The 22,367-nt window shown below is 38.6% G+C and overlaps 1 protein-coding gene across 3 annotated transcripts in view; it reads left to right on the top strand.

Annotated features, from left to right (window-relative positions):
- The window catches only part of TRIP4 (thyroid hormone receptor interactor 4), a 62,110-nt gene extending 40,002 nt beyond the window's left edge, over positions 1 to 22,108 (top strand). Inside the window, exons 11-13 of one of the 3 annotated variants that reach the window (XM_008567971.1) lie at positions 551 to 642; positions 15,647 to 15,749; positions 21,807 to 22,108. In XM_008567971.1, the coding sequence (XP_008566193.1) occupies positions 551 to 642; positions 15,647 to 15,749; positions 21,807 to 21,874 (263 nt within the window). In that variant the 3' untranslated portion in view covers positions 21,875 to 22,108. The remainder of the gene's footprint in view (positions 1 to 550; positions 643 to 15,646; positions 15,750 to 21,806) is intronic. The other 2 variants (XM_008567972.1, XM_008567973.1) reach the window with 2 other exon arrangements.
- Positions 22,109 to 22,367: the final 259 nt, after the last annotated feature.

Raw genomic sequence — 22,367 nt, 5'->3', positions numbered from 1 at the left:
TTGCCGGTCACGAAAAAAAAAAAAAAAAAAAAAAAAAAAAAGAATCAAGAAGACCAAAAGTGCATACTTCCTTAAAATCACATTTCTATTTTGACTGATATGATTGGTTTGTTTAAAATTATGTTTTGACATTTATTCTGATTTTTTTTTAAAACCACATTTTTATGGTTTTCCTCTTGTCATCTTTAGCTGCCTTTCTTTGTTCCCAAAACCCATCACCACCAACCTCCAATCTGACCCAGTTGAACATAGCAAGATTGATTTGTTTGGAATGAACTTGTGCAGTCCTTGAACTTAGATGTTATGAAGGCAGTAGTTTTCTAAAGGAAAAAATTTCTAGCTTAGCATGTGGATAGTGGACTAAACCAGCCTCTCACTAGATTTTTTACTAAAATACAAACAATTGTGCCAAATAAAAACCTTGTTGCTTTCCTTATGACTCCAAATAATTAATGGAAAAAGTTATCTGTTCAGAATTGAAAACAGACTCCTGAGTTCCAGGGTCACAGAGAAGGAAATTTATCCAATTCTTTTGTTATTCTTGATTCAGATGTGGAATTTCCCAATGACTATCCATCCGGTTGTCTTCTGGGCTGTGTGGACCTAATCGACTGCTTATCCCAGAAGCAGTTTAAGGAGGAGGTGAGTAAAGAATACTTGAGTTGAACAGATTCTTGACTTGCCACCTATAACTGACTTGTAGATCCTTCAATACAGAATGTGCTGAAGATAGTGAGGTACTAGCAACCAAATTTATTTTATTTATTTATGTATGTATGTATGTATGCATGCATGCATGCATGCAGGCAGCTGGCTTGTATGGAGATCCAAACCCATGACCTTAGTTTTATAAGGCTGTGCTGTAACCAATTGAGCTAACCGGCCAACCCAGCAACTGAATTTAGACATGTGAAGAGGAGAATCTTTTATTTTATTTATTTTGGCGGTACAGGGATTGAACCCTGGACCAAGAGAAGGAGAATCTTTTAATAAGGAAATATTGGGGGGAGAAAAAACTGGGACAGAAACAGAAGAAACTTAGTGATGCTTTGGTTTCTGGTGTATGGAGAATTGGTGCATATGCGTTTCTGCACAAAAAGCAATTGGCACAATCCAGCTAACAAGAATAGGGTCTTCATCCCTTATTAAAACTTTGCTTCTTTTTTTTTTTTTTTTTTTTTTTTTTTTTCCCTTGGCTTGGTGTTGTCAGCACCACGCTCAGCCAGTGAGCAAACCAGCCATCCCTATATAGGATCCGAACCCGTGGCCTTGGTGTTATCAGCACCGCACTCTACCGAGTGAGCCACAGGCCGGCCCAAAACTTTGCTTCTTTTGATGAAGTAACCCTCCATTATCCCTTGAATCATTTTGATTGGGTGATGGGAATGGTAGGATCTGTTATTGCTTATTCTGGAGCATTTGGTCCAGGCCTCTGAACTCATGATAAGCAAATTATTTGAAGTCTGATTGCCTGGACTGTGCCAGATTTTGGTGGTGGGGGGTGGGGTATATGTGTGAGTGTACATATGTATGTATTTATGTATATATTTTAATTTATTTTGGTCACTAGAGATTGAATTGACGTAACTAAAATATATTTTTGAACAGTAGAGGGAGCCAAAGGACTTTAGCTTAATTGGAAAACTCCTGAAATAAGAGGTTAGGCTCAGACTGGCAGAAATCCAAAATAGAAAAGTCCATCCTTGAAGCATGAAGAGTTTTACCTAACAGTATGATTTTTCTGTTCTTTGAGCAGTTGATTTAATCAATAGGGCTTCCACCACTGTGCTTAAGAAAATGTGCTTCAGCTTAATATTTCTCAGAAAATTCCTTGATTTTCAGACTTACTTGCCTTTCATTACTGTTATTACTGTCTACTTTTTTTTCTTTACTATTGCTAGCCATTTTACCCTCCCTATCCTTTCCTCACAGATTTTAGCAAACAGTTGTTTTTACTCTAGATTTCTGTCTTTCACTTTTTTGTGGGTTACCTCCTCAGCCTCCTCTACTTTATTTGTATAAGTGCAGTGCATGCATTTTGATGTGAATTTTGACTCATAGCCCTTTGTTCTTCCCTTAATATCTGATCCAGACCTAGGCAAAGCCACAGGCATTGTGGAAGTCCTTCATGCCCCACTCTTTTGTGGCTGTATTATCTCTCTATGGGCCTTTTGCCTGTTTGTTTGGCAGCTGGCTGGTATAGCAATCTGAACCTCTAGCGTGTTTATTCAATGTTTTCTTTCTTCCTCTCTTCTCCCTTTTTTTTTTAGTCTAGAAGTAATAATTATAAAAATACCTTATATTGGTATAAGCTTTACAGTTTTAGAGGCTCACAGTTATTAACAGCTTAGTATAATATAAATGCATTATGTTGGGCTGGCCCGGTGGCGCACTCGGTAGAGTGCGGAGCTTGGGAACACGGTGGCGCTCCCGCCGAGGGTTCGGATCCCATGTAGAGACCAGTCCGCTCACTGGTTGAGCACGGTGCGGACGCGACACCAAGGGTTGTGATCCCGTTGCCAGTCACGAAAAGAGACAAAAAAATAATAATAATAAAGGAAAAAAAATAAAATAAAAAATAAATAAATGCATTATGTTTTATTCCTGGGGTATTTGTGTCCTAAAAGACAGCCCAGTAGCATCTGGTAGTGTGGATGGTAGTCTTTGGCAAGGATCCTTGCTTTACTTTCTTATTTATCAATCAAGCAAACCACCACCTGATAAAAGGTCAAATGATTTCAATCTCTCATCAGTTATAGCCAGTCTTTTTTCTGCCACATATTTGTGTAGAGAAGGTAAAAAAACTGTAATCCTAATCTTTGGAGTACTACAAGCTTTACAGGAATTAGAAATTTAATTAACAAAACAAATTTTTGGTTTCTCCAGTACACCTCTCTTTCAGGTCAGCATGATACTCCTCGTTGAGCTTACATTCTGTTTTATGTCCTGAGATTGCTATAGGCAGCACGTAGAAGTATAGGAATCCTCCCATATGTTCCCACCTGGAGGTCCTGGCAACTCTCCTTATGAAGTTCCCTAATGTATGACAATAAAATACACCAAAATGCCAGAAGCCATTAGACTTCATCAAACACAGGAATCCCATACCCATTTTTCCTATGGTCGGTTTTTCTCCGGCTTTTTTCTACTGTTTCCTTTCTGTGTTTGACGGTAACATATGAATATATTCAGAATTGATATTAGCCCTATTTTGGTATTATGTATTGGGTAAGGATCTTATCACTTTTAAAACTTGTAATTTTGATATTTGTCTGCCTCTTGGGAAATGTCTAGACCACCCTTGGTAATCTACCTGTCTCTGAGCTAGAGATCTGTGATGTATGAAATGTAGTTGCCTAGTCTTTTGTACTGGTCTCATTCTTGTTTCTGAAGAAATGGGTTGAGAGTATAAGAACAATAGCCCTAGACTAGCACTTCCCAAACTATTCCATGGCATAGGAGTTCCCTGAAACATACATTTGGGGAAATGTCTTTGGATTAAACAGATTTTTTTGGATTAAACAAATTTTCTTTGTTTACTACGCAGAATATTTTAGAGCCCTTAATATGCTAGTGTGATTACTTATTTACATACTGCAGAACTGCTATTGTATGTACAGTTTAAGAAGTGTTAGTCTAGGGCCGGCCCGGTGGCGCACTGCTATAGTGCGCAGCTTGGGAGTGCGGTGGCGCTCCTGCCGAGGGTTCGGATCCCACATACAGACCGGCCGCTCACTGGCTGAGCGAGGTGCGGGCGCAACACCGAGGGTTGCGATCCCGTTGCCGGTCCCGGTCCGGTACGGGCGCGACACTGAGGGTTGCAATCCGTTGCCGGTCACAAAAAAAGACAAAAAGGGAAAAAAAAAAAAGAAGTGTTAGTCTAGGTATGTTTGGTTTTCCTTTATCCTCATAGGTCAGCTCACTGAGAGAAAACCATCCAATAAACAGTTTCCTAACATGTCTGCCTTCATCATCTCCACACTTATTTCTTTTTTTTTTTTGTCCTTTTTGAGACCGGCCACACCGCGCTCAGCCAGTGAGCGCTGTGAGCGCACCGGTCATCCCTATATAGGATCCGAACCCGCGGTGGGAGCGCTGCTGCGCTCCCAGCGCCGCACTCTCCCGAGTGCACCACGGGCTCGGCCCACACTTATTTCTTATCACCCACCTGAATTGCATTTTCTTTGAAAAACATCGTGGATCTAGTAATTTTTATTTAAACTGAAACTAACTTCCTATGTGAATTGGACCACATTTTCTCCATTCTGTTCCTTTTTCCTTCCACAAAGAAACTCAGTAATTTACTTCTGACCTCCCGTTCTTGGCCTTTCTTTGATAAGTTAAAATACATTAAGCCCTCACTATTTTTGGCATAGTGTGATAAGTTAGTTCTCTTTTAAAAAATAACAGAAAAGGTTTTGATAGTGGTTATTTTAAAATCAAGTGCACTACACGGTAAGTGGCTTTTAAAAATATGTGCTTAAAATGCTTTCCCTTGAGCCGAGAACTTGTCTTTTATCTTCTAAGACTATGTGGCCAACATGGCTAATTTGTGCCAGAAAAAAAAGTCCTACAAGATCCTCAGTCCTGCTGAGTAATGGCAGGGGATCAACCTAGACAGGGTAAGAGTGATACAGAAAAGGCTGTGGGCTCAACTCAGGGGAGAAAGGTAGATGAGAGCCATCTCATTAAAGCTTCTCCTGTATTCCCCTGGAAGGAGCCCATGCCGTTTGCCAGCATTTTATCTGCCAGCAGCAGATGTAAGCTCTCAAAAACAGCAGGGAGGATGTTGACTGCAACAATGCATCAAGGCTGTGGTTTGTAACCTCAATAGTAAGGCGGTTAAAACTTTTTTTTTTTTTAACAAAGACATTTTGATTGCCAAATCCATAACCATTAGCAGTTGTTGTTGTGAACAGTTCTCTGTACCTAACAAGTTTTCAGACAAAAAGTTGAGTCAGTGGCTTTTGTTTCTATGTGTCTTTGTTGTGTTTGTGCTATTTATAGCCCTGCCTTCAATAGAAAATCTGATTTGTCTGAAATCTCCAAGGTCATTGATTATTCTATTTCTTCTGAACTGCATCCGTTTCTCTCCTGTCCGCTTACTGACCCTATAGTTGATTTGATCTCATGTTTTTTGTAATAGCTAAGACCCTATCTTCAAGGAATTATGCCAAAGCATCTGCATCCGTTTCTCTCCTGTCCGCTTACTGACCCTATAGTCGATTTGATCTCATGTTTTTTGTAATAGCTAAGACCCTATCTTCAAGGAATTATGCCAAAGCAGTTCTACTGCTGGGAGCCTAGATCCAGTAATTGACATCAGCAATAGAATTACAGTCTTCCAGTAGGGAAGAAAGTATTACTTGTTCCTTCTGTAAGAGTATCCAAGCAAACATAGATCTTCAGGAAGATTCCAAATATCACTTCATGTGTGGAAATCATTTGCATCTATCACCAATGGATTGTCTGTGAATCTGAGGGGTGAGAAATTAGAAAATAATGGAAATCACAGTCAACATTCAAAGCAGGCATTGGCCTTGAAAATGCACAATCCCCAAGTTCTCTTTTAAAATATGTGAAAATGTCCTCTCTGTTGTACTGAGAAAATCTGCCAATTCACAGACTTCAAAATATTTCTAAAGGATCCTGACAGCTGTTATCTGAGACCTAACAAAGGGAAGAAATTGTATGTCACTAATAACTAGACTAACCCCAGGCAATAATTTAAAATCACAGCTCACTTGAATAAGAGAGGGAATGTATTTTCAGAATTCTCATGAAGACTAGAACATTTACTAGCGTTTTCTAGTCAGAACAGACTGTCTTTAGAGTTGTTTGCAGTCTGGATATCAAGTACCCACTTGAAAATAGTTTAAATAACAACCATGTGTATTCAAATATGTTTTTTTAATCCAGGGAGTATTGTGCTTTTAATTGTACTTATCCTGAAGAGAGATGAGGAATATTAACCACTTTTCCATGTATTTATGTAAATTCTTTAATGTTTAGCTTTCCATATGAAAATGAGCATATATAATTCTTAAGATTTTCTTATGTATTCATCAGTAAATACTTGAGTGGTCTCAAGTATTTACTGATGAATTTACTTGAGTGCTTACTATAAGTCAGACACTGTTCTAGACACTAAGGGAAACAAAACGATGAATCAGCCATGGGTTCTGTCCCTAGATGTCTGAAAGACCACTAGGTAGATATGTATGTGAACAACCAAATATAAAATAAAAAGTGAAGATAACTTTCTCGAGAGAAGACTGCCTCTGAGAAATTTAAAGGAGGGAAAGGTTGCTTCTAGCTGGGAATGATCCCAAAAGACTTTATTAAAAAGAAGTCTTTGAATTATACTTGAAGGATAGTAATAGAAGCTATCACTTCATAATCAGTTATTATGCACCATGTTCATTATGTATGTTATTTTCTTTTTTTGTTTTTCTTGGTGGCTGGCCAGTATGGGGAACCGAACCCTTGACCTTGGTGTTACAAGACTGCACTCTAAGCAACTGAGCTAACTGGCATCCTTACAATTTTAGGCAAGAACTTAAGGCTCAAAGAGTTAAAATAACTTGTATAATGTTGGTCAGTAAATGGTAGAATTGAGATTTTGCTCTTCAAGTCTTTCTACTTAGATGGTAGAAAAGCATATCCCAAGGAGAGGGAGTAATGTGAACAAAAGCACAGAGGAAGGAAGTTACAGACCTGTATGGAGAATAATGGCAAACCAGTTTGTTGAAAGAAAAGTGTGAGTGAAGAACAAGCAGCAAACAAAGATGGAAAGGTAGAAAAGGAAAAGAACGGAAAGCTAGGTTGTGGTCAGGTGGTAGCTTTGAATGATAGGCTACAAAAGTAAGACTTTTTTCTATAGTCATTTGTGAGACGGGGGAGGTATGTTTTGAAAGTTTTTGTGAGGCAGTAACATGATGAGAGCCTTGTTTGAGGGAAGCTCATCTGACAGCATTGTGGAAGATGGATTGAAGTGGAGAGATTTTTTTTTTTTTTTTTTTGTCTTTTTTTTCGTGACCGGTAAGGGGATCGCAACCCTTGGGTAGCTTTGAATGATAGGCTACAAAAGTAAGACTTTTTTCTATAGTCATTTGTGAGACGGGGGAGGTATGTTTTGAAAGTTTTTGTGAGGCAGTAACATGATGAGAGCCTTGTTTGAGGGAAGCTCATCTGACAGCATTGTGGAAGATGGATTGAAGTGGAGAGATTTTTTTTTTTTTTTTGTCTTAGTGAGTAGCCAGTAAGGAGAACTGAACCCTTGACCTTGGGGTTACAAGTCTGTGCTCTAACCAACCGAGGTAGCCAGCCAGCCCTGAAATGGAGAGATTCTGAAGGTGGGAAGACTTGTGAAAAAATAGTTGTAACTAGGGTAGAGAGATTTTTTTAAAAAATCTGTTCTAGGATAATATCAATGGAATTAGATAAGAGAGGAACAGATGCAAGAGGTTTTTATGTAGGTGGGGAATCAGTCACTTGATATGATACCTTCATTGTACCTTTAAGCAAACCAAGGCTTAGAAAAAGTGGTCTGCTGGATCTGGAAGGAATCTGCTGTAGCCTTGCTATCTTCTTACAGTCTGTTCGAGGCTTCTTGGTTTGTCATCCAGTCTACCGTGAACCAAGTGGCAAATATTTCCTAATTAAGATTTTATTGCCCAGAATATTATATCTGTCATGTGCCAGAAACTGTGTTAAAGACTAAGGATTCAGAATTTTGACAAGCTATTCCATTCCTTGTAGATCTTTAAGTCTACTAGAAGAGACTGAGACAAGAAAACCCAGCCATAATAATTATATGAATAGAGGAATATACAAAGGAGGAGGTGGTGGTATGGGAAGGGTTAAGGAAGCTTCTAAAACCAGCAAGACCTGATGAAATCAGAATTTGTGTATTCCTCCATATAACATCCTGTATCATGTCACCATGCCTTTATCCACCAGAAGAGCTTGTATTCATCTTTTAAAACAGCTCAGGTGTCACTCAGTGTAGAGTCTTCCCTGACCCCAGACCAGAAAGGATTTATCATTTCCTTCTCTGGGCTACTGTGTTCATTCTTCTATTATTGTGGTCTTTTTCTTTGTTTTTGTTTTTTTGGTAATTATATGTTCACGTGTAGTTCCTATAGGTCACCATTTATGTCTTATTCACCTTTATATTTTCAGTGTCCTAACATATAGCCTGGGTACATAGCAGGTACTCAATAAATGGTCATGATAATAAATTGAGAGACAGGCAATGGTTGATATACGAAAAGCCTTAAATACTATTAGAAGGGATTTGAACTATATTCAAAAGGCAACCATGTAAACAATATAATAAGATGTGTATATTAGAAAAATTGTCCTGGCAACAGTAGGAAGGATGGACTGGATAGCGCAAGCCTGAAAACAGGGAGGTGATTTAGGAAATTATCATGGTTGTCCAGGTGAGGAATGATGAAGGCTTGTAGCAGTGCTCTAGCAGTTGAGTTGAAGAGGAAAGGACTGATGATTGAAGTATTTAGAAAGTAAATTCTTTAAAAATTGATGATTCATTTGGATATGAAGAGTGAGAGAAAAAAGTCTAGGATAAACTTGGGTTTCTGGCTGTGGTGAGTGGGTGAATGGTAGTTCCATTAGTCCAGATGGGATATACAAAAGGAGAGAATTTTCTTTTAAGGTAAATTACTTTTTAAAATATATGAGCTGTGGCAAAGGAAATCTGTATTGAAGCAATAAAGGAGTGATGTTCTATAGTATATGATCACCTTACGAAAATAAGTTTTTCTGTGATTTTTCATTTGGATATTTAAAATTTTTTTAGTCTTCTTTGTTCTAAAAGACAAACGAGGTTTGAGTCATGGCACTAAACAAATAAAAAGACAAATGTTATTTCATAAAGGGGTATTGTTGATGTTAATAATGCTAGATTTCTTGATAATGATCTTACCTTGATATGTCAGGTGAGATCAAAGAATTCTCTGAGCTCTGCTTCAGAATAGTTTTCCTCGGTTGAGTCAGATGAACCATTGGGAAAATAAAATCTAAAATTGGCACAGCCCTTAACTCAAGTCTTCAGCATTCTGGGGTACTAGTCTCAGGGTAGACTTCAATGGTTGAGGACCTCACAATGTAGTATCTTCAATTAAGAGCAATTTTCTTTTGGTTTTCACCAGTTTAAGTTGGAGTGAAAACCTGCTGTATGAAAATTAGACCTGAAATAATCATCACGAATGGGTAATCACCCATTTAGGTCATCCCAGTTTGGTCTTGAAGAGTCAGGCCATAAAAGCTATGAGGTTAATTTTGGAGAAAATGTACTTGCTTGAATTATTTTGTGTGTGTAGGTTCCAGCATAGGATTCCAAAGGACACAGAACCCCACAGTGGAAATGTTACTGTGAATATGACAGGACCAGGATCCTAATGCTGTATGGCCTCAACCAGATTGTCTTTCTCAAATGGCTGTAAGACCCATAAGCTTGCATATACTCTTTTCACCTGGTGCGAATATGAATTGTCTCTGTAGCATTGAGCTGGAAGCCCCTATCTTTGATACTGGGCACATGACTTGAACTGGGTACTGGTACATGGGAGTTCAGCTATTCTACTTTGGACAAGCTGGCATGATCTTTATTCAACCCTAGTCAAATATACAGTAGTCATCTGGTCAAAGTATCACAGTCAGTTCGTTACCCTGTTATGAGAAAGCTATTGTCTTCCAGTATAGTGGAGCCTTGCGGTGTTAGTTATCCTGTAAACAACTTGAATTGCTTTGAAGGAGAATGTAAATGAGAACTATTAGAGAACACCGTTGCTTTCCCGATATGCTTCTTTGGATCCTTTTTCTTTGTGGACTCTATCAGACTCATTTCCTTCTCTCTTTCTAAGTATTATCACCTCAGTCTTGGAGTTGGTTTTCAGCTAACTAGATTTCAGAGCCCGATTTCATGTCCTATCTAGTTCCCCAAAGTTCAGACCAACACAACCTATAGGAAATATATGTTATTTGTCAATGAGTTTCTTCTTAACTGTTTGCTTTGTTTGTCCTCTGGAGACAGGTATAAGATTTATAGATTATCTGGGGATTTGTTGTGAAGAATGACATAGTTTAGGAGTTATTGATCATTTCAGTACAAGAACTAAGAGGAGGCTTGCAGAGTTGGTGAAAATGCCCACTTGGCTCTGAATCAGTAGTGGTTGTCAAAAACTAACCATTTAAAAAAATTATTTATTTATGAAAATGGCAAAAGAAATGTTTTCTAGATGATGACTGGTGAACAATTTCCCTCTGAAGAGGAGAAGAAAATGGCTAGTAGTTAATTACCTATTATGTTAGACAGCTATGAAACTTACAAGGCATGACTGAAGAGTAGGCCCAGCTCCCCTTGCTCATCAAGCTGGAAACCAGGTGATGGGAGTCATTGTAGGCAAGAACAACAGCAACTTCCTGAAGAATCTTTTACCACATTTGGATGGTTGCTTGATTTTAGAACCCACATTTTCTAACCTGTCTATTGTGCTATCTCACTGACCCTTAATTTTAGCATCCTCTCTAGATGGGATGTGACATCCAGAGCTTATCCACATTCTTCACATCCCTTCCCTTAATTTATTCTCTCTCTCTGAGTAGTGCATTTTATTTTAGTCTTTTGACTCTCACACCAAAGATACCTTTCTTGTAAGCCCTGAAATGTTAGTGTATAATGTGTTCCTTGGTGTCCAGGCCCCAGTTATAGGGATTATGCTTTTTTTGGAAGTACTGAAGTTCTACCAAGTTGACTTTGCTTTAATGCATTTAACAATGAAAAATAATCCCTTCCCCCAATGCATAGGCCTTACTTTATTCCTTGTAGGCTGCTTTGCTCTTCATTTCTGTTTCTTGTAAACCCCCTGAAGTTCAGTGGTAGTGGTGGGAAAAGATATTCACAAGGAACTTGGGTTTGAGATTTAGTTGGACAAGTTGGTTTAAATGTTTATCTTTATTGTGAGTCATGATGGATCCAAGGAACCTATTGTATCATTTCATTTGTCCATCATTTTTCAAATTTTTCGCACTATTTCATATCTGTTAATATATGTCAGGGCAGTTTTTCTTAAACATAGAGCCATATTTTGTGCCAAGACACAAAAGTTTTAATTTAGCTGAAGGGATAACACATTCAAAGTAGCACCTACTTTTACCCAGAGTTACAGTCCTGAGAGTGTCCAATTCCCAGTATATGTGTATTTAGCATGAATAAGATAACCTTAGGCACAAGTTGGTAAATTCATTGTTCTTTTATTCAACAAATATTTCTTATTGCCTACTCTGTGCCAGGCATGTTTCTAGATGGTGAGGAGTAAACAAAATAGACAAAAATCCCTTCCCTTTTGGAGCTTTCATCCTAGTAAGGGGAGACCAAATAAAAAATTTAAGTAAGTAAATTATATATGAGGATACTTCAAAAAGCTTGTGGAAAATAGAATTAAAAGATAATACAAACCTTTCCATGAACTTTTTGAAGTACCTTTGTAGTTTCAGATGATGGCAAATGCTGTGGAAAAAAAATAAGGTAGGAGAGGGGAGTTAAGAGTGCCAGGTTTGTGGGCCGGCCCGGTGGCACACTTGGTAGAGTGCGGCGCTTGGGAGTGTGGCGGCGCTCCCGCCGAGGGTTCGGATCCCATATAGAGACCGGTCCGCTCACTGGTTGAGCGCGGTGTGGGCGCAACACTGAGGGTTGTGATCCCGTTGCCGGTCGCGGTACGGGCACGACACCGAGGGTTGCGATCCCATTACCGGTCACAAAAAAAAAAAGACAAAAAAAAAAAAAGAGTGCCAGGTTTGTAGGGAGATTGGTGCTCTGATTTTAAATAGGATAATCAGGGAAGATTCACTACAAAGTTGACATTTGAACAAAGTGCTGAAGGAAAAGAGGGAGGAAGCCAGATATCTAGGTGAAAAGTATAGTAGAAAGAGGGAATAGGCCAAGTGCAAAGAACTAGAGGCAGAAACAACAAGAAGCCACTGTGGCTAGATTGGAGTGAAAGTGAAGGAGAAGGTGTCAGAGAGGAGATGGGGCCAGATTGTCTCAGGACCTGTAGGTCATGTTAAGGACTTAGACTTTTATTGTGACTGCGATGAAAAGACATTGGAGAGTTTTAAGGAGAAAGGTAACATGATCTGATTTTTTTTTTTTTTTTTAAAGATGACCGGTAAGGGGATCTTAACCCTTGACTTGGTGTTGTCAGCACCACGCTCAGCCAGTGAGCAACTTTTATTGTGACTGCGATGAAAAGACATTGGAGAGTTTTAAGGAGAAAGGTAACATGATCTGATTTTTTTTTTTTTTTTTAAAGATGACCGGTAAGGGGATCTTAACCCTTGACTTGGTGTTGTCAGCACCATGCTCACCCAGTGAGTGAACCGGCCATCCCTATATGGGATCCGAACCCATGGCCTTGGTGTCATCAGCACCGCACTCTACCGAGTGAGCCACGGGCCGGCCCCGATGATCTGATATTTTTAAAAAATGGAGCATGGGGACAGAAAGAGAGAGACCACTTACAAGGTTATTGCAGAAATCCAGAGAGACTTTATGATGGCTTGGACCAGGGAAGTAGCCATTGAGGTCTTAAGAAGTGGTGAGATATTAGATGTATTTTAAAGATAGGGTTGACAGGATTTCCCAGTGGGTTTGTTGTGGAGTTATTAGCCTGACAGCTGTAAGGATGGAATAGTCATTTACTGAAAAGGGTATGAATAAGATAGGAACAGGTTTGGAAAGGAACTTCAGGACCTTGATTTTTAAAAATTTTATCTTTATTGTGGTAAAATAAACATAACATAAAATTTACCATTTTAACCATTTTTAAATGTACAGTTCAGTGGCATTAGTACATTTACAATGTTGTACAGCCATTACCCCTATTCAGAACTTTTTCTTCATCCCAATCAGAAGTTCTGACCCATTAAATAACTCCTCCTTCTTCTTTCCCCCAACCCCTAGTAATGTCTATTCTACTTTCTGTCTCTATGAATATGCCTACTCCAGGTACCTCATAATAAATAGAATCATAAAATATTTATCATTTTTTGTCTTGCTTATTGCACTTAGCATATGTTTTCAAGGTTCATCCATATTGTAGCATGTATGAGAATTTCCTTCCTTTTTAAGGCTGAATAATATTCCATTGTATGCATATACCACATTTTGTTCATTCATCTGTCAATGGACACTTTGATTGTAGAAACTATTGGCTATTGTGAATAATGCTGCTATGAACATTGGTGTATGAATACCTGCTTGAGTCCCTGCTTTCAATTCTTTTGGCTATGTACCTAGAAGTGGAATTGCTGGGCCATATGGTAATTCTGTGTTTAACTATTTGAGGAACCATCAAACTTTTCCACAGTGGCTGCACCATTTTATATTTGCACCAGCTATGCATGAGGGTTCCAATTTTTCTTCACATTCTTGCCAACACTTACTATTTTTCCTTTCTGTTTCTTTGTTTTGTTTTATAATAGCTGTTCTGGTGAGTGTGAAGTGATGTCTCACTGGAGTTTTGATTTGCGTTTCCAGGATCTTAGAAAATCCGTATTGATGTATTTTTTTCACTCTGATGCTGAAGGAGATTCACAAGTTTGTGAATGTATAGAGAGCAAAGGTGTGAGGCCTGCAACAGTTAAAGGCTGGGGAAATGAGGAATAGCTAGTAAAGTAGCAGAGCAGGAAGAGAATGGTATCCCAAAAGCCAAGTGAGGAATGTGTTCAAAAAAGAGAGAGAGAAGAATTCTGTCAAGTTTTACAGATAGATCAACTAAAATGAGAACTGAGAATTGGCCATGCAGTTTAGCATGGTCAGTGATGACCTTTACAAGAATGACTTTGGTGGAGTGATGATTTTGGTATTTTTAGTGTATTCAAGAAAAAAGTAGAAGGAAAGGAATGGATGGTAGTGAATACAGATAATCTTTTGAAGAATTTTGTTGTAAAGGGATCTGAGGAATAGGGTAGTAGCTGGAAGAGGATGTGGGATCAGAAGAGAGGAATTTTTGTTTTATAGAAGATTTTACAGAATATTTATGTTAATGGTATTGATACAGTAGAGAGGGAAGAATTATTGATGTGGAAGAAAGAGGAGAGAATGGCTGAAATGGCTTGCATTTTGGAAAAGCAGAGCTGTGAAGTCCTAGCAGCATTGTCCTTTACCTTGATGCTCTCTAAGCCATAGAGGAGGGAAAGCAGGAAAATGGAAGAGATGGTAATTGTGACTGCTGCTGCTTTGGTCTCTGTAGAATTAGGTTTAAAGATCTTGATGGCAGCCTCTGTTCTTATTTGTGCCAAAACACCTCAGCGTGGGTCTTGTGCAGAGCTTACTTCCTTCTAAGAGCCAGCAATCACAGCTAGTCCCTGCTTTTGTCTGAGTTCTAAAGATCCAGGGGATAAGGAAAGAAGGTTTACCCTCCTATCTTTAGTTTTTCTTTTTCACCATGAATATTTTGACCCTACCTCTAAATATGTTGTGGCTGATACTTGATATTAAGCTTATGTTTTGTCAAAGTACATGCCATACCTATCCTATACTGAAAGCCATGGTATGTGGGTAGGACCAAAAGCTGCTAAAAAATCCCTTCTGTTTTCCCCACAGCATCACTTATCACTTAGGACAGAGTGGTCAATAAAGTTTAACTGTTTATATTTCCACCAGTTACAGAGAAATTTTAATTCTCTTACTTTTTTTTTTATTACTAAACCCTCCATTTCTACTTTAGAACCTTAGATCTTTAGAAAACACACCTTAACAGGTGAGTAAGAGTGGAAAATAATTTCATACTTTTGATAGTAGCTACTAGGAGAAAGGCTTTTTTGGCAATGTAGTTTGGCCCAGAAGCCTATGAGTCATATTTGCCAAACATGCTAAACGCAAAACATCCCAAGATAAGAATAATGAAATACCAAATCAGCTGGGCATTGTTAGCATTTTCTTCCATCTCCCAATTTCTCCTTAAATTGTGATTATGAAGCTAACATAGTCTCACTCCCTAAGTATTCACACAGATTTTTTTGGTGATAAAAGATCAAAAGGAGGCTTCTAAATAATTTTTAGAATTGTTCTACCTACCAGTTACCTTTTCACCCTAAGTAGGTCTGGAATGCATCTAGCAAAACACCCTTTGCACATTCATACCTTTCGGAATGGATCATCTTCCTTTCCCTAAGTGAGAGAAGGGCTCTGTGTACTGTTTCTGGCAGAATTTCCACAAATGTTTTATTTTTGTTCAGTCTTCCAGTGCTTAACTTGGGTTGAACTAGGGGGTGTACGATGTTCCTGAAGGAGACCTCTGAATCACCCAACTCACAGTGGCTTATGTTAAAAGAACGGTCTGTTTGTATTCTTCTGGGAGGATGTCAGGCATCCTGGTTTTATGAAGTTGTTCCCATAGAAAGTCAAAGATGGCAGGAAATAGACTACATGATACTGTGCTAAGGCCTGCAGAAAGGTAAAGGTTTGTTCTTTCTTGTTGAGCGTAATCCTCTTTACCTGTGAAATGGAGAATACTATCATCAGAATGTTGAGGTGAAATCTGAGACATCCTTTGATCTTCCTGAAATTCAAAATTTGCCCCAACTAGCCAGAACTTTTTATTTTTATATTTTGCAGTTTCCAGACATCAGTCAAGAATCTGATTCTCCATTTGTTTTCATCTGCAAAAATCCCCAGGAAATGATTGTGAAGTTTCCTATCAAAGGAAATCCAAAAATCTGTAAGTCACGATCTTTGATGTTCTCATTTTCTTTTCTTTTTTTGTCTTGCATCTCACTTGTCTAACTTAAAAAATCTTCTCTTTTTACTCTGTTCTATGGCGTCACTAGTGTTGGAGGATTAATATAATTTTATTTATCAATAATTTTAATGTTAGGTTAACTACAGTATGGCCTTTCCAAAGTGTACCCTGATCCGCAATTATTGGCATGCTAGTGAATCACTTTAAACTTCCTTGTAGGAAGCCATTACATTAAAATGCTATTTGTCAGCCGGAAGAGTATGCTTTGCCCCACTGTACTGCTCATTAAAGGAAGTAGTAAGCCAATGCCAGTGGCAACATTGTCATTTATCCATTGTTCTTTAGTATTTAATCCAAGAATAAGACTTGGCATTTTAAGTGTTTATTTTCGAACATCTATTTTGGAGGTACCGCTTCCCACGTTTCCCTTGGTTATTGGTTCCTAGAGTGCTGCCCTAGCCCTCTTGACTTTTATCTTCTTTTTGAAACCTCTTAATGATTTCTTTTTCTGTAACTTTTGCTCTTAAGTATTTGTGATTATAGTACCCTTTGCATGTTCACTTCTCAGGAAGTGCTTGTTGACTTTATTCTTTCAACTTTCAACTCTTCTTCAACTCCCAGCTTCTCTTCCTCTGTCTAGTCCTAGAGCAGCCTCTTCTATTTCAAAGCACTTTCAAAAAACATAAGTGGTGTTCTCCCTGCCTGACCTCCTTTGAAAAGCAACATTGACAACTTTCCCATTTGCTCCTGTTTGTCAGTTACTGTTTTTTGCTTCTATGTCACTGCTTTCTCATCGTGCGAATTGCATGACTGTAGGGCATGCATTGTCTTCAGTCGTGCACAGTTCTACCTCATCCCATACCTTGGGAACCAATTAGCCATTTTATAAATCTGTTCTCTAGAGAAGTATTTCTTAAACTATAATGAAAATAAAAATCACCTAGCAAGCTGTGAAAACACAGGTTCCTGGGCCCTGCTCTCAGGTGATACTGATGCTGTTGGCCAGCTGACTGAACTTTAAGTAACACTGCTTTCGATCACGAAATGAAAAGCTTGGAATATGAATTTAGATTAATGTATGTTCACTGCAAAATTCAGGTAACTCTGATGATTAATGAGATATATGCTCCTGAGATTCCTGCAAATCAGAAAATCTGAATGAAGGTGTCCTCAACTTACACAAATTATTTGCTTCAGACTGAACTCCAATTGGTAGCCAAGTGGCTCTGGAAATTCTTTTTCCTTCTTCTCCACTATTTAGGATTTAAATCTCCATTTTACCCTCCCTCTTTTTAACTGTGGCATTCTACTCCTTCCTCCTCTATTCCATTCTTACCTTACTCTAGGTACTGGTGGCAGCACTGGTAGAAGGAAGAAAAGGTGTAGGTCTTCTCTCTCAGGCCCATTATTACTTGGTGTTTAGACCCAGTTCCCTTTTCTTAGCGTCCTGTCCCCTATTTTGGTTTTCATTTGCTGCTTAAGCTCCTGTGAGAAAATGTTCTGTGTAAACAGAGTTCAGATATTTCTCTGAAATGTTTTATGTTAGTACTTTCTCTACCAGAGATCCACCTTCAGTAGTACATATATGGCCTTCATTTTTCTCCATAAGTTTAATAGGGTGGGGGGACCAGTGCTCTTACAAGAAAGCTTTAATAATTTCCTATCTTTTCCCCGTTCTTTCTGTTAGTTAATAGTAGACCAGACAAGGTCAAACATTGATCAGAAACAATAGGCAGTAAAAATTTTTTAAAAAGGAAAGAATAGGTTGGCCAACCCCTAAATATCTCAGAAAAAAATTTCTATTGAAAGTCAGCCTTTCTAAGGATTTAGTTTGTTGTGAAGTTTCTATTCTGTGTAACTCCTTATTCCCTTATCCTTCATTCCTCATTACTGTCTCTAAAAACCTTCCACCCTGCCAGAATTTCTTTCCCTTAGGCCCTAGGGGATAGCTCCAGTAGTTTAGACCTGGAAAAGTCTTTTAATCTCAGTGCCATAGTGGAAAATACATACTTGGTTTTTAATTTGGAATACTTATCACATTTTCCCCTATGTATATTGTTACTCATGAAGTGATCAAGTTTCATAGTATTAATATTAACACTGTACTTATAGCACTATGGTTTAAATGTTTTTCCATGGGATGGCTTAAGAACCTAGCCACCCTTTATAGGTTAGTTCTATGAGAACTATATTTCAAGTTCCAAACTTTTGACTTTCAGATAAATTTTTAGAATACCATCCATGTACATGTTGTATTATGTGTATATATGTATGTAATATGCCTTAAATTAAAGGTATGTATTTTGATTTGCTTATGTTTTTGGACACGTAAACTTGAGCTTGCTTGACCTTAGGGTAATTGTGTCTCTTGAAATTGAAATAATTCAGAAAAGAGCAATGTGCAATATAATATTACTTGGCTGTATGTCTGCTCAAATTAGGAAATGCAAAAAAGTTAACTGTAGTAGAATATATAGGTTGAATACTCAGAGATAAAATTTTTTTACTTTAACTACATGCTCTAAATTCATGCAAATACTGTCATATCTTTTGCAAAGCATGTGGAAATTCCTAGGAGAACTATATTGATTAATAACAAATACTTTTCCCCCTTTTAACTTCTTGCCCATTTGCTGCACGTGCATTTGATTTTCTTTTAGGCACTATGATTGAGGATGTGGTTTAACACTGAAATGCTTTAGGTACTTTTGTAAAAATATTGGGGAAATACAGAATCTAAGCATTATTACTCTGCTACTAAGAGAATGTACTGTATGTTGCTATACTTCACTGTCCAGATCTCAAGTCTTAAAAGCTCAGGCTCATCTAGAACTCAGAGCTCAGAGTTTCTGCAGTCCAAGGGCAGACATGATGACTGCTGCTTCCTGCAAGAAGCCCCATCACCTTGCTTTTATTGCCCACAGCTAATCCAAGAGTTGCTACTATTGGCAGTTACTCTGGTAGATGTTAGGGATACAAAGACGTCCTTGATTGTAAGCAGTTCACAGATTGCTGGCACATGTCTAGTTTTCTTTTTTTTTTTTTCCTTTTTGTCTTTTTTACTGACCGGTAACGGGATCGCAACCCTCGGTGTCACGCCTGCACCGGGGACCGGCAACGGGATTGCAACCCTCGGTGTTGCGCCCACACCGCGCTCAACCAGTGAGCGGGAACCGGTCTCCACATGGGATCCGAACCCTCGGCGGGAGCGCCACTGCGCTCCCAGGCTGCACACTCTCCAGTGCGCCACTGGGCCGGCCCTAGTTTTCTTAGGCAGCCTAGGGGATGAAAGAATTTCTGAATCCTTGGGAAGGCCCTGGAAATCCTTATTCCTCTTGTATCTCCTTCCTTCTATTGGTTTTACATTTTATGGCATTATCATTGAAGCTAGAGATTAGTTTGCCTACCACTGAGTGCTTTATTCTGAGGAGTTGGTCTTACCTGAGCTGGTGTCACTTGAGGGCTTTTGTGATCAGAAACTTAGACTTGGAATGTTCATATACAGTAAAGCTGGAGTTTTCTGAAACTTAGACTTGGAATGTTCATATACAGTAAAGCTTTGAGAATGTGAAGAAAGTGATGTTTCTTTTTTTAATATGAGGAAACTGAACTATAACTAAAAGGCTTGGCTGTAGTTATATGGTAAATTAAAGGTGAAACTCAGATCATAACTAACAAACACAACTCCCAGGCCTTAGCATAAATAATATCACCACCCTTTTTCAGGGGATTTTGAGTTTATGAAGCATTTTAACATATATCATTTCAAGTAGTTATTTGATTAAATGACTTAGTTTATGTAAAATACTTTACACAGTATCTGTTATATAGAAAACACAATGTTAGCTATAATCTTTTCAACAACTCTGAGTTTACTAGGGGTTTTTTCCTCTTTTCATTTTATAGTTGAGTAAACAGGCTTACAGAAGTTGTGTTTTATCAAGTCTTTCTGGCTCTAGATTTCCTGTTCTTTTCAGTTTATCAGATTGCCTCAGGGCCGGCCCGGTGGCTCACTCAGGAGAGTACGGTGCTGATAACACCAAGGCCCCGGGTTCGGATCCCATATAGGGATGGCCGGTTCGCTCACTGGCTGGGCGTGGTGCTGACAGATTGCCTCAGAAACAGATTATTCCAATTTACATTTCATTTTTGGAGCACAATATCCTAGTGCTGGAAGGGGCTTTCAGTACTATGTAGTCTAGTTTCTTCTTAGAGTTGAAAAAGTTGAGGACAAGAGTGACTAGGTAAATCCTCAAGGTTATACAGTGAGGAAGTCTCAGGATAAAAACTGGGAGCTGGGTCTTCCAACGTATTCAATACAGAGAACTGGGCATCTGGAGTCCTAGATGGAATTTCAAATTCTGTCCTAGCTAAATTCTGTCCTAAAAAGCTGAATGAGACTCAATTTGTACCTCTGGGTACCACCACCTTTATAATTTGTACTCTTATGTTTATTTGGTATCTGTGTTTTTTGGTTACTTAGTAGTCCCTATACTGTAAAGGTTTTGAAATTTGTAGTGTCTGCCTTCTTTGTTTAATTCATATGATGAAAGCATTTATTGAGCACCTACCATTTAGTAGTCACTATGGTAGTATTAAGGCGTACAAACACAAGCTTGCCTTGTAATAGGGCTCTTTACCAGATTGCTGGCACATGTTTAGATTTCCAGCTGCAGCCTAGGGGATGAAAGAACTAAATCCTTGGGAATGCCCTATGTTCTAAAGCCCATTGTGACTGTTGCTGAATGGCATTTGGGGTGTCACTTAATAATGGTTTCTGAGGAAGCCCAGAAAAAGACATAATGTTATTCCAGAAGCAGGTGTAACCCCAGAGAGAGAGATTGGGGGGGTAGGGGTGGAGGAGTTAAGAAAACAGGGCAACTTGTTATGCTGAGGTTATTTTTCTCACAATCTCCTTGTGCAGTGGTCAGGACATGTATTCTTATCTTAGTTGGACAAATAAGAGTATTGAAGTCCATAGAGACTGAATGAGTTGTCCTAGTCACACAGCTAGTTAGCACCAGAGAAGGGTGGGCTAGAACCAGCGTGTTCTGACTTCTTGTCCAGTCCTCTTTCTGTTACAAATGACAACATATGGGGGCAGTGGTTGTGGGTATGGGCCTGTAGTATACCTGGCTGCCCTTGAAGGGTAAGGCTCTTTTGTTTTATTTTTTAGTGCTGAGACCAAACTGAACTATGTTTCTGTTTCCAGCATCAGCATTGCTATTGACTTAGATGGGACGTTTTGTGGGAAAAAGCAAACTGCAAGCTCTGTTCTCAGGCCAGACAGACAGGAACTCTTTAAGATTCTCTTCATGAGGTGGATGGTTCCTAAAGCTGCTGCAACTGAACCAAACTCTATCCTGGTAGATCTGAGAAGTCAGAGGTCAGAGACCACATCAGTAAAGTACCTCTCATTAGGGTCACCTGGGATGGGAAGGTTGCTTGTTTTCTAAGTTTAACACGTTGAAGAGTCATATAGCCTATGACCTTTACCCTTCTTAGCTGGTGATAAGGGCCCTTTGTCATTAAAGCATTCATGTGCATTCTACTCCACTGTTTCAGGTTGCTCCCCCTTTTAAGTTTGAGACAGCAAAGGGGTGAGTTGAACTGCTTTTTTCACTGTGAAGGTTCATGCATTATGCTCAGCCTGCTAACAGGTCAGAGGAATGGGTTTCCCACTGTGTGAATGCCTTCCTTTATTACGTGTGTAGTCTTAAAACTTTGCCTTGGCATCAGACACCCTGAAAAATATGTTTCTTTTCTAGTAGCTACAGAATTAGAAATATTAACTTCTTAGATTCTTTGTACAAATACTCATTTTGTGTCTGTGTGTCTCTGTCCATCCCTATATAGTGTTCACACTGCTTCCTCATTTTTACAGAATGAAAATCTGAAATTTGGAAGTGTCTGAGTCCTGAAGCAAGATAATTGAATGTGACAGGAACACAGTAGCCAGAAGACCTGGGAGGCCACGAAAGATTTGCATTGCAAATATAAAAAATAAATAATGAGACTTCTTTTTCTCCCTTACAGGGAAACTGGATTCCAAGATTCATCAAGGAGCAAAGAAGGGGTTAATGAAGCAGAATAAAGCTGTCTGACCCAGGAGAAAAGGAACTCTACAGCATAGTGGAGTTTTGTGTACTAAAATTGCTATCCACTGGTCCCTTGGAATTGAAGTAGTAGAAATCTAAAGGCTTGGCATCAGACTTGAATCTCTCAGAATTTAAGAACTTATAAAAATCTGTATATTTTTCTTAAAGACTGGGATTCTTTATGCAGTGGGTCAAAATTTTCAAATACATTATTTATAAAACCCTATTTTAAAAATTCTAGGTCTTTGACATTTTTCTCAGAATGGTATTAGAGGAGAAGGGAACAAGTTGGAAATTACTTTCCTCTCCAAGACATATTTGTAGTTAGGAAAATTCTTAACCTAGGTTAATGATTTTTTGAGAGACTGCTACGATTGTAAAATTTCTTTGCAAAGTGATAGTCTGGTAGAGTATTAGGATGTTTGAGGAATTCTGTGTTTAATACAAACCTATGATGGGACAAAAAGGTTTTTAAAAAGTTTTCTGCTCCAGTCCAGCA

Source organism: Galeopterus variegatus, unplaced genomic scaffold (assembly GCF_000696425.1).
Source record: "Galeopterus variegatus unplaced genomic scaffold, G_variegatus-3.0.2 Scaffold360, whole genome shotgun sequence".
NCBI classification, from domain to species: domain Eukaryota; kingdom Metazoa; phylum Chordata; class Mammalia; order Dermoptera; family Cynocephalidae; genus Galeopterus; species Galeopterus variegatus.
Note: the sequence above shows the minus strand (reverse complement) of the source record. Positions and strands in the feature narration are given on the sequence as shown.